This window comes from Emys orbicularis, chromosome 2, assembly GCF_028017835.1.
Source record: "Emys orbicularis isolate rEmyOrb1 chromosome 2, rEmyOrb1.hap1, whole genome shotgun sequence".
NCBI classification, from domain to species: domain Eukaryota; kingdom Metazoa; phylum Chordata; order Testudines; family Emydidae; genus Emys; species Emys orbicularis.
This window is the reverse complement of record NC_088684.1, coordinates 253,022,671-253,038,258: the sequence shown is the minus strand read 5'-3', so window position 1 is coordinate 253,038,258 and position 15,588 is coordinate 253,022,671. Positions and strand designations below refer to the sequence as shown.

General features: G+C 45.0%; 1 protein-coding gene across 1 annotated transcript in view; it reads left to right on the top strand.

The window, feature by feature from the left end:
• Positions 1-15,588, top strand: part of ANKIB1 (ankyrin repeat and IBR domain containing 1) — a 182,070-nt gene that overhangs the window by 149,236 nt on the left and 17,246 nt on the right. The window contains exons 10-11 of the mRNA XM_065398591.1: positions 6,871-6,959; positions 10,282-10,412. Of these exons, the coding sequence (XP_065254663.1) occupies positions 6,871-6,959; positions 10,282-10,412 (220 nt within the window). The remainder of the gene's footprint in view (positions 1-6,870; positions 6,960-10,281; positions 10,413-15,588) is intronic.

Here is a 15,588-nt window from a genome sequence, read left to right as displayed (position 1 = left end):
CACAGGCCTCTGCCCACGCCACTGATGCGCCCCAGGAACCAGCAAAGGCTCCCCACGAGGGTAAGCTAGCCGCTAAGACCCCTCAGGGGGCAATGGAGCACCGCTGATCCCCCGAGATGAAGCAGTGCTCTCTACCTCTGCGCCAGAGTTGCAGCCCAGATGCTCTGGGGCTCGCCCTCGGTCACCAGCGCTGCGTTCATGGTTGCTGCCAACTCGACACGGATCGCCTAGAGCAAGACACCGGTCTCCGTATTATCAACGCCGCTCACCCTCCCACAGATCGTCCTCTAAGCTCACATCCCAGTCGGCTCCATCGTAGGAGTGCTCCCCGTCGTGTCTCCGGTCCCCTCGGTACCAGCACTGATTATCTCGTTCCGGGCACCAGTCCCCAACAGTGATGGTCAGCAAATAGACCCAGGCCCCACTGTGGTCACCGGAAGGGGATTCCTCTGGCACGGAAACCCAGTTCAGCCCCTTGCCTAGTCAGCACTGGTGCGAATGGGCACCCAAGGCCACGGCAACGGCACAGACTTGGCAGCACAGCCACTGGCCGGTGCAGTGGCCTTATTGCAGCACATAAGTAATGCCGGTTGCGGCGATGCCCCCTTCTCACCACTGATGGGCCACCGCCTCGGAACAACAGCTGGCAGCACTGGGATTGGTGCATGAGGGACGCCCGGTGGCTGAAGCAGAGGGAATGGCGTCCACCCCAAGCCTCCCTCCCGTGCGAGGAAAGATGCCCCAGAACCTCCCCCGGCACAGCAATCATCGTCCTCATTCCCAGATGAGGCAGTTGCTGGACCCTCAAGGGCAAGCCCGCTGGACGATTTCAAGGAACACCAGGCCCTGCTGTATCGGGGGGGGCTAAGAACTTGGGCCTGGAGGTGGAGGAAATGGCTAAGCAGATGGACACCTTGTTTAACTTTGTCAGCCTCCACCCCGACCTGTGTCGCACTACCGGTGCATGAAGGTGTCTTTAGGATTTCCAAGGGTCTCTGGCAAACCCCTTCCTCCGTTCCTCCCACCTCAAAGAGGGCCGAAAAGAAGTACTTTGTCCCCGTCAAGGAGTTTGAGTACCTCTATACCCTCCCCCAAGCTTGCTGGTGGTCTCTGCCGTCCATGAAAGAGACAAGCAGGGGCATACCAATTTCATTCCCAAGAACAAAGAGGCCAAACTGTTGGATCTGTTTGGTAGAAAGATTTATTCAATGGCCAGTTTTGCAGTTTCGGGTGGCAAACCATCAGGCCCTTTTGGCCTGTTACAAGTTTAACTTATGGGACTCCCTCCATAAGTTCAAGGAATCCCTTCCACAGGGTTTTGCCCAGGAATTTGGCACCCTGGCGGCTGCCAGGTGCTCCCTCCAGATGGCATGGGATACGGTGCACTCATGAGCCAAGGTGGTCGTGTCAGCGGTGGTGATGAGGCGCAGCTCCTGGCTTCAGACTGCAGGTCTCTCTCAGGAAATGCAGACCTCCATCCAGGACCTCCCCTTGGATGGGAATGGTCTCTTTTCAGACCAAACAGATGCGGGGCAGCATGGGCTGAAGGACACCAGGGTCATCCTTCGCTTGCTGGGAATGCATATGCTGCAGCCTGCGAGGAAGTAGTTCCGGCTGCCGCCTAGGCCTTGGCAGTCTCACCAGGGACCTGCAAGAAGAAGGGACAGAGACGCTAGTTTCAGCTGTAGTCGCCCTTCTTCCCCCCGCTGTCCTGCGTAGCTCAGTCAGGCAAAACACCCCGGGGGCCAGAAGTGCTCGTTTTGAGGGTGTGGTAGAGAGCAATGCCCCAGCCACCTGCCAAGATCCACCCCGCTCTTTCCTCAACCGTCTTCGTCTCTTCTGTTTGGCCAGGTCCCAAGTCACCTTGGACCGTTGTGTGCTGGACATAGTGTCTCGTGGTTACACCCTGCAATTTTCGGCTGCCCCTCCCTTCTGTCCCTCTTCAGGGACTGTCAGGGTTCCCTCCCCACTCTGAACTCTGGGGTACAGATGTGGGGACTCGCATGAAAGACCCCCTAAGCTTATTTCTACCAGCTTAGGTTAAAAACTTCCCCAAAGCACACATCCTTCCTTGTCCTTGGATGAGTACTGCTGCCACCACCAAGTGAGTTAGACAAAGATTCAGGAAAAGAACCACTTGGAGTTCCTGTTTCCCCAAAATATCCCCCCAAGCCCTTCACCCCCTTTCCTGGGAAGGCTTGAGAGTGACCAAGGTGAGCACAGACCAGACCCTTGGGTTTTTAGTGTCCTAAAAACCCAATCAGATTCTTAAAAAACAGAACTTTATAATAAATAAAAAGTAAAAGAAGCACCTCTATAAAATCAGGATGGAAGGTAATTTACAGGGTAATCAGATTCAAAACACAGAGGATTTCCCCTCTAGGCAAAACTTTTAAAGTTACAAAAACAGGGATAAACCTCCCTCTTAGCACAAGGAAAATTCACAAGCTAAAACAAAAGATAATCTAACACATTTCCTTGCTTTTACTTACTATTTCTGTAATATTAGATGCTTAGTTCAGATATGGCTTAGGGAGATGTATTTTCCCTGCTCTGGTTCCTCACTGACTCAGAGAGAACAAAGGAACCCAAAACAAAAATCTTCCCCCACAGATTTGAAAGTATCTTCTCCCCTTATTGGTTCTTTTGGTCAGGTGCCAACCAGATTGTTTGAGCTTCTTAACCCTTTACAGGTAAAGGAGGGATTAACCCTTTACAGGGTAAGGAGGGATTTTATGCTACCCTTAGCTGTATGTTTATGACAGGGACCCTTCTCACAAGCACCTTCTCATTCAGAAGGTCGAGAACTTCCTGCACATGGGGGCAGTGGAAGAGGTTCCTTGGGACATATGGGGAAAGGGGTTCTATTCCCGCTACTTCCTAATCCCGAAAGCAAAAGGGGGCCTCGGACCCATTCTGGACCTGCGACGCCTCAACAAGTCTCTCAAAAAGTTAAAGTTTTGCATGATCTCCCTGGCCTCCATCATCCCCTCCCTGGATCCAGGAGACTGGTAGGCCACCCTCGACTTGAAGGACGCCTAGTTTCACATCTCCATATTCCAAAGTCACAGACATTTCCTCCGTTTTATAGTGGGCAAACGCCATTTCCAATTTATGGCACCCCCCTTTGGCCTCTCATTGGCTCCAAGGTTCCAGTGGCCACTTACCTCAGACATTGAGGGTCCAGGTCTTCTCGTATTTCGATGTCTGACTCATCAAAGGCAGGTCTCGGAACCAAGTACAGAGAAGCCTCAATCTGGTGCATTCCACCTGCCACGACCTGGGCCTGTTGATAAACAAGAAAAAATCCACGTTAAAGCCGGTCCAACACATAAAGTTCATAGGGGCGGTTCTCAACTCCACACGAGCCAGTGCTTTCCTCCCAGAGGCGCGTTTTCAAGCCATGTCAGACTTGACAAAGCCCTGGCTGGGATGATTTAGTTGGGAATTGGTCCTGCTTTGAGCAGGGGAGGTCCCTTCCAACCCTGAGATTCTATGATTCTATGATCTCCCATGTGAGGAACTGCCCACTCACCATGGCTCTCACCTCCCTGCAGTTGCTGGGCCACATGGCCACCTGTACATCTGTGGTCAGTCATGCACAGCTCCACTCCAGTCTCTGCATGTGTGGCTGGCGTCGGTTTACACCCCCAACAGACACGAGGTAGACCAGGTGATTAGGGTGTTGGATCACATCCTGTCATCCCGATATTGGTGGTTGGACGCCAGGTTGGTGTTTCAGGGAGTCCCCTTCGCGACCCCATCGCCATCACTAATCCTGGTCTCCAATGGTTTGGACCTGTGCATGGAAGCCCCCCTGGGTGAGCTGAGCACCCAGGGCCTCTAGTTGTGGGACGATCTGGCCCTCCACATCAACGTCAGGGAGCTCCGAGCATTTCGCCTGGCCTGCCAGACCTTCTTGCCCCACCTGAACAGGGCCGGCTCTAAGTTTTTTGCCGCCCCAGGCAAAAAAGAAGAGCGCCGTCCCGCCGTGCCCCCCCCCCCACGAGCACCGCCAAAATCCCCCCCCCCAGCGCCACGCCACCCGAAGCCCCGCCCCCCTCCAAGCACCGCGCTGCCCGAAGCCCCCGCCCCCTCTCCGAGCGCCACACAGCGCCAGCCCCTGCCCCCCCAAGACCCCGCCCCTCCGAGCACCACGCCGCCCGAAGCCCCCACCCCCCCTCCGAGCACCGCCCGAGGCCCCCGCCCCCTCCGAGCACCGCACCACCCGAAGCCCCACCCCCCTCTGAGCACCGCCCGAGGCCCCTGCTCCCTCCGAGCACCGCGCCACCCGAAGCCCCACCCCCCTCCGAGCACCGCCCGAAGCCCCCGTCCCCCCTCCGAGCGCCGCGCCGCCCGAAGCCCCCGTCCCCCCTCCGAGCGCCGCACCGCCCGAAGCCCACGCCCCCCCTCCGAGCGCCGCGCCACCAAATCCAAAAATAAAAAATAAAAAAATCAAGCGCTGCCCTGCCCCAAGGTGCCGCCCCAAGCCAGTGCTTGGTCGGCTGGTGCCTGGAGCCGGCCCTGCACCTGAAGGGCAAGGTTGTGCAGGTCCTTATGGACAATACTACCACAATATATTACATCAACAGACAAGGTAGAGCGAGGTCAGCGGCCCTCTGCCAAGAAGCTCTGAACCTTTGGCACTTCTCTGTCCAAACATTTATGGCCCATTATGTGCTGACCCAGCAGGCCCAGGATGATGCTGGCTTCAGCAGGGCAGTGCTGCAAGACCGCAAACTCCGAGCCCACCTCCATTTGCACTGCTTGTGAGTCACCTAGAATGGAATTGACATGAGCAAGCACGCGAAGAAGAAAAAAGAGTTACCTACCTTTCGTAACTGTTATTCGAGATTGTGTTGCTCATGTCCATTCTATTACCTGTCCTCCTGCCCCTCTGTCGGAGTTACTGGTAAGAAGGAACTGAGAGAGCATAGGGTCAGCAGCGCCTGATATAGTGGCGCATGAACGTGGCACTCAAGGGGCGCCACTGCTTATCCTACAAATACCGCTAAGGCAAAAATCTATGCAGTAGTGTCATAGAAATTGGGACAAGGCTGACCAATACTGCACCTTAAGTAGTTATCCATTTTTAGAAAATATAACACAGTTTTCAGTCTCTTAACTTGAACAGATTTATTGGTGGTCAGCAAAGGCGTTCCTGCAACAAAGAAGGTTCAGGATTTCCATGCTCACACCCTGAATCCAGTCTCTAGAAGAGTACCTAACATTGTCTCTCAAGGAGATGCAGCTGTAGTAATTTGGGTTTTCCCGTTTCTTCCTTTTTAGGCTGTTTGCCCTTCAAAACGTACACCAAGATTCAGGCTGTGTTGACAATCTGTATTTCTTACCTGTATTTCTGTAATTCCTGGTTCATTCTCTTTTTAGAGTTGTTCAAAGTCTCTGCAGGTATTCCAAAATTTAGGATTTGAAGTGAGTCTGTTCAAAAATTCACAATCCACAGAGAAGCCAGTGCGCATGTCTTTGTTATTTTGTTTGTTGTCTGGGGAGAATTAATCAGCCTTTAGGTAAGGGGGCCATTCTCTTGATAGTTCACTTTCTGCTAATTTTGTTTTCTCTGCATACATTTAAAATTATCCAAGAACAGTAATTATGGGTGAAGTCTAGCCCCAGTGAAGTCAACAAGGCCAGGATTTCATCCTATAGCTCAGATTGACCCTAGCCTCATTTCAATTGTACAGGTAGAAGAGGGTGGCTCAGAAGGCTCTTTTCTTTTTTGTAGTTTTCTTTAAGCTTTTCTTGATCGCATGTTCCCTGTTGTGATGAGGACAAGGGAGATCATGAGTATTTATTCAGCTTATGACATTGCATTACAGGAAGTAGTTTACCATTTGATCCTCAAAAAACAATTTGCATTTTCTTTGATAAAGCAGGTGTCCATGTGGAAATATACGCCATTTATAAACTATTTGTGTATTTCACGTGGCAGATGTCTCGAGCTGTTTTGCTGTATTTCCAGTAAAAGAGCAAGTCGTGACAATTCTGGAATCCGTGTTGACACATCTACACCCAAGCACCATCTGGAAGCCATGTATCTGCTGCTGTATACTGACTGCCATCCTGAAAACCAGCAGTAGTAAATCTGGAAAAACTTGGGGGACCCACTGTTAACTCCTTGTGTGACCAATATTATCTCCTTTCCATTTAGGGACTCTGGGAAGGGTAGAAATCCAAATTTACTCAGCATTAGAGGAGTGTGAAAGCAATGGGGATTTACTTAAGCACTGACCTTGTTATTAAGGATTAATGATCATTAGTGGAGATGGACAAGTAATTCTGGGTGAAATTCATCCCAGCTGTAGAGAGCCTACTCAAGGCCCTATGCACCACATAAACTCCACTTAAACTAGGAGCTTATACTTAGCCAGAAAGGTTTTTGGAGCAGGGACTTTGTCTTACTATATGTTTGTACAGTATCTAACATAGTGAGGCCTCAGTGCTGATTGGGGCCTTCGAAATACTACTTTAATATGAATAATAAAGGCCTTTCGTAGTCCATCTGCACTGAGGTCAACTTCACCCATTGTACAAAAGCTGTATGACCATCATATATAGGCCTAGATTAATTACTGGTCAGCCCATAAAACATAGCACATACCAGCTGCTTTTCAGATATTCTCCATCATAATTAAAAAGCATTTTTCTTTGCTGCCTCACTTAAATTCTCCCATTAATTTTCATGAAGCTCCACCTTGGGTGGTGAGCAAATGTAAGAATGTTTTAAAGTGAGAGTAATTGAGTAGGTTTCTTTATCTTCCTGTCTTAATTAGAGTTTGCCTTGATTATTTTTAAATTTGAACCAAAGTAGAATTTAAACAATTACCTACTGTATTTGACTTAATTTTTCAGGGAATGTCTTGGTGAAGCACATGAACCTTGTGACTGCCAAACATGGAAGAACTGGCTGCAGAAGATATCAGAAATGAAACCAGAAGAACGTAAGAGTGGTTTTTGTGGGATTTTTAACAACATTAAATAAGAACTGTATGGTAGTTAAGAAATCAGTGTGAAAGAGGGGAGGTTTGATAATTTGTCCTGTAGAAATTGTCTAATAAAAACATGGTGCTGAAAACGGTATAATTCTGTTTTTTCCCCTTTCTTTAACTCTGAATTTCCTTGCTCATGTCTTAAATCAAACCCTACAGATTAAAGATTTGTTTTGGGTAACATCATAGGGGAAAAAATGACCTAAAAGATATATGTTTTTAAAAAATCCTAATTCAATAAATTTACCATAAAGTCAGAAACTGGTTTTACAAGAGGAGTAGCAGTGTCCATGTAAATAGCTAACCTGTCTCCCCAGGCCAAGAAGGACTAAAGGCCACACCCAGAGTCTGTTCAGGCCTTTTCTTCTGGGAACTATTTATTGTTTGCACTGAATATCTTGAGCAAACTCCCACATAAAAAACATTTCAACATAAATGCAGTGACCTTTCCCCTGATCCAGTGGCTTCCTTGCTAGCACGTCTTCCTTAGTTGATCTGTGGCAGAAGGTGAATTATTTTGGTAAGTTGGAGTTTCAGCCAATTTTGAGTAAAAGCACAATAGGGGAAAATAGACTTTTCATATCTATATCTAGATCGGGGCGGGCAAACTTTTTGGCCTGAGGGCCACATCGGGTTTCCAAAATTGTATGGAGGGCCGGTTAGGGGAGGCTGTGCCTCCCCAAACAGCCAGGCGTGGCCCAGCCAATGCCCCCTATCCGACCCCCATCTGCTTCTCGCCTCCTGACATTCCCCCCGCAAGATTCCTGCCCCCATCCAACCCCCTGTTCCCTGTCCCCTGACAGCGCCCTCCCCCCCCCCCGGGACTCCTGCCCCATCCACCCCACCCCGCCGCTCCTTGTCCCATGACTGCTCCCCGCTGCCCCATCAAACCCCTCCTCTCATTCCTGACTGCCCCCCCGGGACCTCTGCCCCATCCAACCACCCCTTCTCCCTGATTGCCCCCCACCACCCCATCCAACCCCCCCTCTCCTTCCTGACTGCCCCCCTGGAACTCCTGCCCCCATCATCCCCGCCCTCTGACCGCCCCGACCCCTATCCCCACCCCCAACCACCACCCTGCAGAGCTGTTTTTTTTTGTTTTTGTGGTTTTTTTTTAAGTCACAAGATTTTATTTATATATATAATATAGGCACATGCGCACATGCACATACACACAGAGCTGCCCCCTTGACAGTTTGATTCTTTCGGTTTGGATATGGGAAATGCATCTTACAACTGGAATGAATTGGAAATTCAAGACTTTCATAATTGTTGTAAAGGTAAGCTCTTCAAGTGGCCCTCTGCACATTCCTACTCTGGGATGTGCCCATGGTACCATCAGGACCAGAGGAAGTTTCTGGTAGCAGTGCCTGTTGGAGTGCTCTTGCACCTTCTTCCCCGTTCTCTTCCCCTCGTGGCTCTGTACATTCAGAGAGCAAAGCTATAAATGGGTTGTGCATCTGTGCACCTCCTCCAATGCCTGAGTTGGAATTATAACTCCAAGAAAGAAGCATTCCAATGTGCAGTACTGCTAGAAGGTTCCATTTCTAGCTACGTCATGAGTACATTCTAAGAATGTGAATGTGCAGAGGCCACTTGAAGAACTCTGGTTACAGGTCAGTAATCTTTTTCTTTGTAATGTTAAAAATATTGGTTATTTTATCAGTGTAATTAGATTAATTGCTTACAACTTTATTCTGATTTCATGCTGGCTTATTGATGTAACTCTGTTGCCTCTCCTATTTTACACCAATGTTAAATTAGATCAGAATTAGGCCCTTCGTGTGTCTACAGCATTTAGAACATATAATGTGGTATGTAAATGCTAATTATTATTATAAAACCATTGTTAAATTAACTAAGCATTTTAAAATAGAATTTGTTTGGTATCTTTGAAAATTTCAGATTCCCTCTTCATGCTATTATGAGATATTTCCTGATTCTTTTTACTTTACAATGGAAAGTCCAATTTAATAAATATCTCCCACTAGCCCAATGTACATTTGTATTGTGTTTCCTGTAGTTGTTTTAAGTGGGTGGGGGAAGGAAGGAAGGATAGCTCAGTGGTTTGAGCATTGCCCTGCTAAACCCAGGGTTGTGAGTTCAATCCTTGAGGGGGCCACAGGGATCTGGGGCAAAAAATCAGTACTTGGTCCTGCTAGTGAAGGCAGGATCCCTTCCAGTTCTATGAGATAGGTATATCTCCATATATTATGCTTTAAAACTGCTGTAGGCTAAAACTGCTTTCACACAGTTCAGTCAGGCAGTGTGGATGAGACCAAAACACAAATGAAAATCTTCCTCCCCCCACCTCCCAAAATTGTATTTTAGAACTTGGTAGGAAATCTTGTAATCTCCAGAAGAGTCCCAAAGCACTGAGTATTTATTTTCTAAAGTACAGACGCTCCCCGTGTTACACAAACCCGAGTCACGCAAACCCACACTTACAGAAAAAGTTCCGTAAGTGGGTTGAGTTTTTTGGGGGGGGGGTTGTGTGTGTAATTGTCGGGTATACGTCCCCGACTTACGCAAAATTCGACTTACGCAAGGCGTTCCAGAACGGAATGCTTGCGTAAGTCAGGGAGCGTCTGCATTACCTATTGTACATGGTTTGGCTCTTAATGCTATGTCCATAAGTCATTTCCATAAATCTTAGAGAAATAGAAGCAGCTGATACTTGTGTTTAAAAAAAAAAAAAAAAAAAAAAAAAAAAAATGGGGGAAGGGTGAATAAGTCTATTTAGATTGTAAACTTTTGGGGCAGGGGACTGTCTTTTGTTCTGTGTTTGTACAATGCCTAGTACAGTGGGGTCCTGATCCATGACCAGGGCTCGTAGGTGATGATGGTTACCATCATTTATTAATTAATGTAAAATAACACAGGACACACACTTATTTGGAGTGATCCATAGAAACTAGTATAAAACTTAAGTATCAACAATGATTTTTTTAAATTCCTAGCATGGGTCTTGGACTGTGTTAACATCTTATAGTATATTTAATAAATTATAATGTGAAGCATAATAAAATATACAGATGCATTCCCTAGCTGATTGAGGTGTGGATGTGACCTTTGACTTATATCGTATTTGTCAAAGCATCTTAATTTTTTCCTTACATTACTTTGTAACACATGCTGTAGGTTTATGAGGAAATTAATGTGCACTGTCAAGAATTAGGGAAACATGCAGACTTCTTCACCTACATTTTACAAAAATTGATATGCACATAATCTTAACTTTTCTAATTTTTTTTCCACTTTTTTTCCCTCAAAGTTGTGGGAGTTAGTGAGGCTTATGAAGATGCTGCCAACTGCCTATGGTTACTAACTAACTCCAAACCATGCGCCAACTGCAAATCTCCAATTCAGAAGAATGAGGGCTGCAACCACATGCAGTGTGCAAAGGTATAAAGAAGTTTATATTGTTTATGGTGGAAAGTGTAACTCAAGTTGTATATACATGTCTATTTTGTAAATGTAAACATACAAAGCCTCTGAAATCACAGGCATGGGATCTAGTGGAACTTCTAAACCAAATTGCAACATTGGCAGATAGAAAGAAGCTCTAATGTATTAAGATGTAAGCAGAACATTTGATATACAATTTCATTAAATCTTACTTACAAGATTCATTTTGGCTTGACAGTGAACACTGGTTACATGGGTTGAAGGACAATAAACAAAGAGAAATGACAAGCAGAAAACGAAGAATAAAATAGGAGGAAAGGCTTAGAGGAAAACTATACAGATCTTTGCGTTGTCCACTCTTCATTAATGACCTAGAAGAGAAAGTGAATAGCATATTTAATTCACAGAAGATAATAAATTTTGAGGCATTGTGAACACTAATGAAGATAGAGAAATAATACAAAGAGAAATAAGATGAGCTGAAAATATCAAAATAAGGTCAGAAATAATACAAAGGTCAAAATAAGGTGGAAAAATGTAAACATAGATATTCAATGGGAGTGAGAAACCAGGAGAGCAGTAATTCCAAGAAAGACTTTAGGGGTAACAATAGACAGAAAAGTAGATGCAAGTTTTCAATACCTCACAAAATTAAATAGGTTTTGCATAGCAATATTTTCTATGTCAAAACCTCTTTATGTAACATTATAATACATCTCAGACAACTCTTTTTTCAAATGAACTAAAAGCAGAAAGTTAGAGTACTTGCTTTTTAGTCAATGGATAGTGTGACAAAGTTCCTCCTCTACCTTGGTGGGTCCTGCGCTTTCTGGCAGATTTGCTTGCCTCAGAGGTTCACGGCAGCCTTCAGTTTGGCCACATTTGCCACTGGTTCAAACCTGCCATTCACTCAGCTAACCTCATCACTGGCCAGTATGGCGGAAAGGGAGGAGAACAATCCCCGCAGTCTCTGTTGTCCCACCTAGTGGGTCGGGGACAGGCCAGAGACCTTCCCCTCTGATATGACTCACAGTCCAGGTCAAATAGGGAGTTGGGGGAATGGGGGGAACCTGGGCCCTCCCTCTACTGGATCACAGCTGTCTACAGTGTCTCCTGTAACAGCTATGTGACAACTACAACTCCCTGGGTCACTTTCCCCATGACCTCCCGCCAGCACCTTCTTTGTCCTCAACGCAGGACCTTCTTCCTGATGCCTGATGGCATTTGTATTCCTCAGTCCTCCAGCAGAACGTCCTCTAGCTCCCAGCTCCTTACGTGCCTCTCCCTAACTGAAGGGAGGTCTTTCTTTTTTTAACCATGTACCCTGATTAGCCTACCTGCCTTAATTGGTTCTAGTAGCTTCCTAATTGGCTCCAGGTGTCCTAATTAGCCTGCTTGCCTTAATTGGTTCTAACAAGTTCCTGATTGTTCTGGAATAGTCCCTGTTATCTTACTCAGGGAAAAGGGACCTGCTTAATCTGGGGCTAATGTATCTACCTTCCACTACTCTCCTGTAGCCATCTGGCCTGACCCTATCACAATAGCTTATGTGAAAGTAGCAAGAACAGCTAATATGTCCATTTAATAATGTCAGGTTTTCAGATTAAGAAGGGGGTATCTATCACTACTAAGGTTTCAAACACTTATTTGTTTAGGTAGGTTGGCTTCTATCAAAATATACCTTGGGTTAGAAAACAGTTCTCTTTTTTCCAGGAGTCTGTCTGTCTCTCCATACCATGCAAATGGCTTTTTCTTTCTGCGCCCATCACATACTCCTCCTCACTTTTCCTCTGCTATATTTAGGGATTTTGTTGTTTGTGCTGCCAGCAGAAACAGATCCTGCCTTGCCCTCACTGGTTCATTCTAGGTTTACCATTTATCTTTTTCTTTCTTCAAATGAGCTCAACTCATGCAATACGCTCAACTCAACAAGATTTCAAGTGTTGCATACTATAGGCTTGATTGGCTTTCACCATTAAACATAAGTTAGTGTCACTACTACAGTTCTACCAGCATTTGAGGTACTAACTAGGGGCCAGATTCTCCAGTCTGCTAAGAACGCTTTGCACCTTGTAAGCAGCACAAAGTGGCTTTAAAATGGCCAGAGATAACTGGTGTTGAATTCCCTTTATGTAGGGGAACTCTCCATCAGGAGAAAGCTGATAGAGGCAACTCTGCTACTTCCTGTGCTAGCCTCCCCTCTCCCTTATATAAGAGGAGGGGGAAGGGTTATTCCAGGGCTGGGCCGCATGGTGGAGTGGAGCTCCCTTATACTTGTTCATCCTCTTGCGTAAGTTCTCTTATGGACTTTAGGCCTTTGGCGGAAGTTAGAGTAGTCTCCCTGCTGCTCTAATTTCTGCCAGATCCTACCAGTTGAATATTAGAAAGTCACAACTGGCTCCCTGCAGCTGCCACACTCCATTAGATGTCCACACAGCCCAAAGTGCAGAATTGGGTCCTAAATGTTTTGGACCATGATTTTGAGAAGTCATTGGCTTTTCACCAGAATGTCTCTTTGTTGGCTGTCATTTATTCCTTATCTACTCTAAATCAGTTCAGAATTATTTTTGCTGTATCCCTCCAGGTCTTCTAGCATTCTTCTTAATATCAAATAGGTGGGTAAGCATAAGATTTGTAAAGGACATAATAGGGGAGAGACCTCAGTATTGATGCAAAAAAGGTTATTAATAAAACAATTATAATTTATTATAATTTTAGGTTATTGTGTAATTGGCTTCACTGTTACTGAATTTTAGGACACTGTTATTTTCATACACAAGATGCTTGGAGAATATGATAGCTCACATGCTTATGTTTTTTGGTTAATTTTATAATGAAATGCTCAATCTAATTAAGGAAATTCCTAGGAAATGTCTGCATTCTGTCAAACAGTGAGAACAAAGTGTCAAAGAGGATGACACCACCTTGCCTGTTAAACCATATTTATTACCTTCATTTGTGTTCACACAGGCTCTTGTATGCAGCTTTATAGCTTCTATTTTGTTTTAACATTCTGTACTATTTTCTTTTTACGTTATCCTTTGGAAGATGTATATAAATTTTAGTAATTGGGATTTTGACCTTGTATAGAGTATTTGATAAGTGTCTTTAATTGCATATTGTGAATGTACAACAAATAGTAGGTTGTAAATCTAGGAACCATTTGCTCAAAAGGCAAGCAACCAAGAAGACTCATTTATGGTTGGGAAATGTTTTATGGAAGATACTGGTTACTTCTAACTCGTGTTTCTACTCAAAGGTGAAAACCTTTGTTGTCCCTCAAATGCTTAACATGCTATAAGCTTATTTTGACATGTATATTTGCAAATATTTTATATCTAAATGCGGGCCTTCATATAATAACTGCCTGATACCATTATATGAAAAGTAAGATATTTTATGTACAAATGTAGCTAAGCCATTTAATGCTATAACTGGTTACTAATGTAAGAAGCCATTTGAGTATAGAAAGTATTTATATTAATTGGGAAAACAGTTAGTTATCTGGCAATGCGTAAGCAGCTCCTTATCAAGCTCAGAAAAACAAGAAGAATCTTTCCAAGGATGGTACAAAGAAAAGACAATACTTTCTTTGACCATTTACATTTAAATACTCTCTTTAAGAATCTTTTATATTTAAAAAGGCTATTTTAAGACCTGAAAGGCCTGAAGACTATTTTAAGACCTGACTATTTCAAGAGCTTTTATACAGGAAATAGGAGTATTTGGACTCATTTGAAACATAATTTCTGCTCCTATTAAACACTGATGGATCTAAAGGGATAACTCAGAAAATAAATTGATTAAAAGAGAGAGTTAAAACTTTAAATATCAAAAATCAATATACCCATAAAGCTGAAGAATAACAACTCTGCTGCATATGCAATAGTAGATTGAATATTCACGAGCTGAAGATGGTACCAGCACAATCCAGTAAAGATGTTGAGCCAATGGAAGCTGACAGCAGCTGATACTTAAATCCAGCTGTACCCCTGAAAGAGGTCTGTCTTCCACTTTCAGTGAGGCCATGGAAAAAGAAGTGTATAAATTTCTCTGAACTGAAACACTCTCTTATGCTTATACCTTTACCCTTATGTACTGTTACACACACTTGCCCAGTTACACTCTAGCTCTCAGCACTCATCTTAGTTTAGCCACTTCATTTCATCTCTACAAGCAAACAAAAAGCAACAAGACAGCTAAGAACAATAAAACCACAACACAGCATCAAGAGGAAGCAACCTTCCAACCACCACTGCTTCTACATCATCATCACAACACCGAGAATTCAGCATCACTGGTGAGATGGAGTTTGCCAAAGCACTGCCAAGGGATTAGATTTAACTTGTTCTTGTACTAATTTTAATGCAGTATTGAAATTCTATTATAATTTAAGTAGTAATAGCTTTTTGAGTGAAACCCCAAATTGTTTAGACTATGTATTCCTGGAAAGGAGACATAAGCAAATATTGATAAATAGAGAGAAGTTGTGGGATTTAATTTGAATTTAAGATTGTTAATATTATTAATTTGCATGTCTTGACCACTGCTTGAATGGCTTCTTTTAAGTGACCAACTTAAATACCTTCTTTAGTTTCATAGGACTTAGACTGACTTCCATGATTTCAATGGGAGTTAAGCACTTAAATACTTCTGAGCATCTGGGCCTTAGTTAAGATCACTCATCTTTCTTATTCATAATGAGATTCACAGATCAATGACACTGAGTCTCTGCTCTATGCAGCCCTGGAGACAGACCAGACCTGTCAATTAGAGGCATGGAATGTGTGGCTCCACCTCTGAGGAACCACCAGTTTTTCATCTGTCTCTTCAGCTTCAGGCAGGCAGACCATCTCCTCCCTGCTGCAGAGCAAATTTGAAGAGGAGGAGGAAAAACAGGCTTAAAGTCACTAGGCTGTCTTGGTCTACTTTTATCAGCACAGGGGGACTCCCTTTCTCTTCAGAGTCACTGGAACTCTTCATGCCCTGCCTCACCCATGTGGAGTTCAGCCTGGTGGAGAAAGCTAAGAAGGCCAGACGTTGTGTCTCCTGTACCTCCCCTGGATGGAGATTTGTGCCTGCTCTGCAAAGACTCAGGCGCCTCTCAAGTGCTAAGGCTAGGGTACATTTTTCTATGGCCTCCCTCCTCAAGCAGGAAAGCTCCCAAGAAACA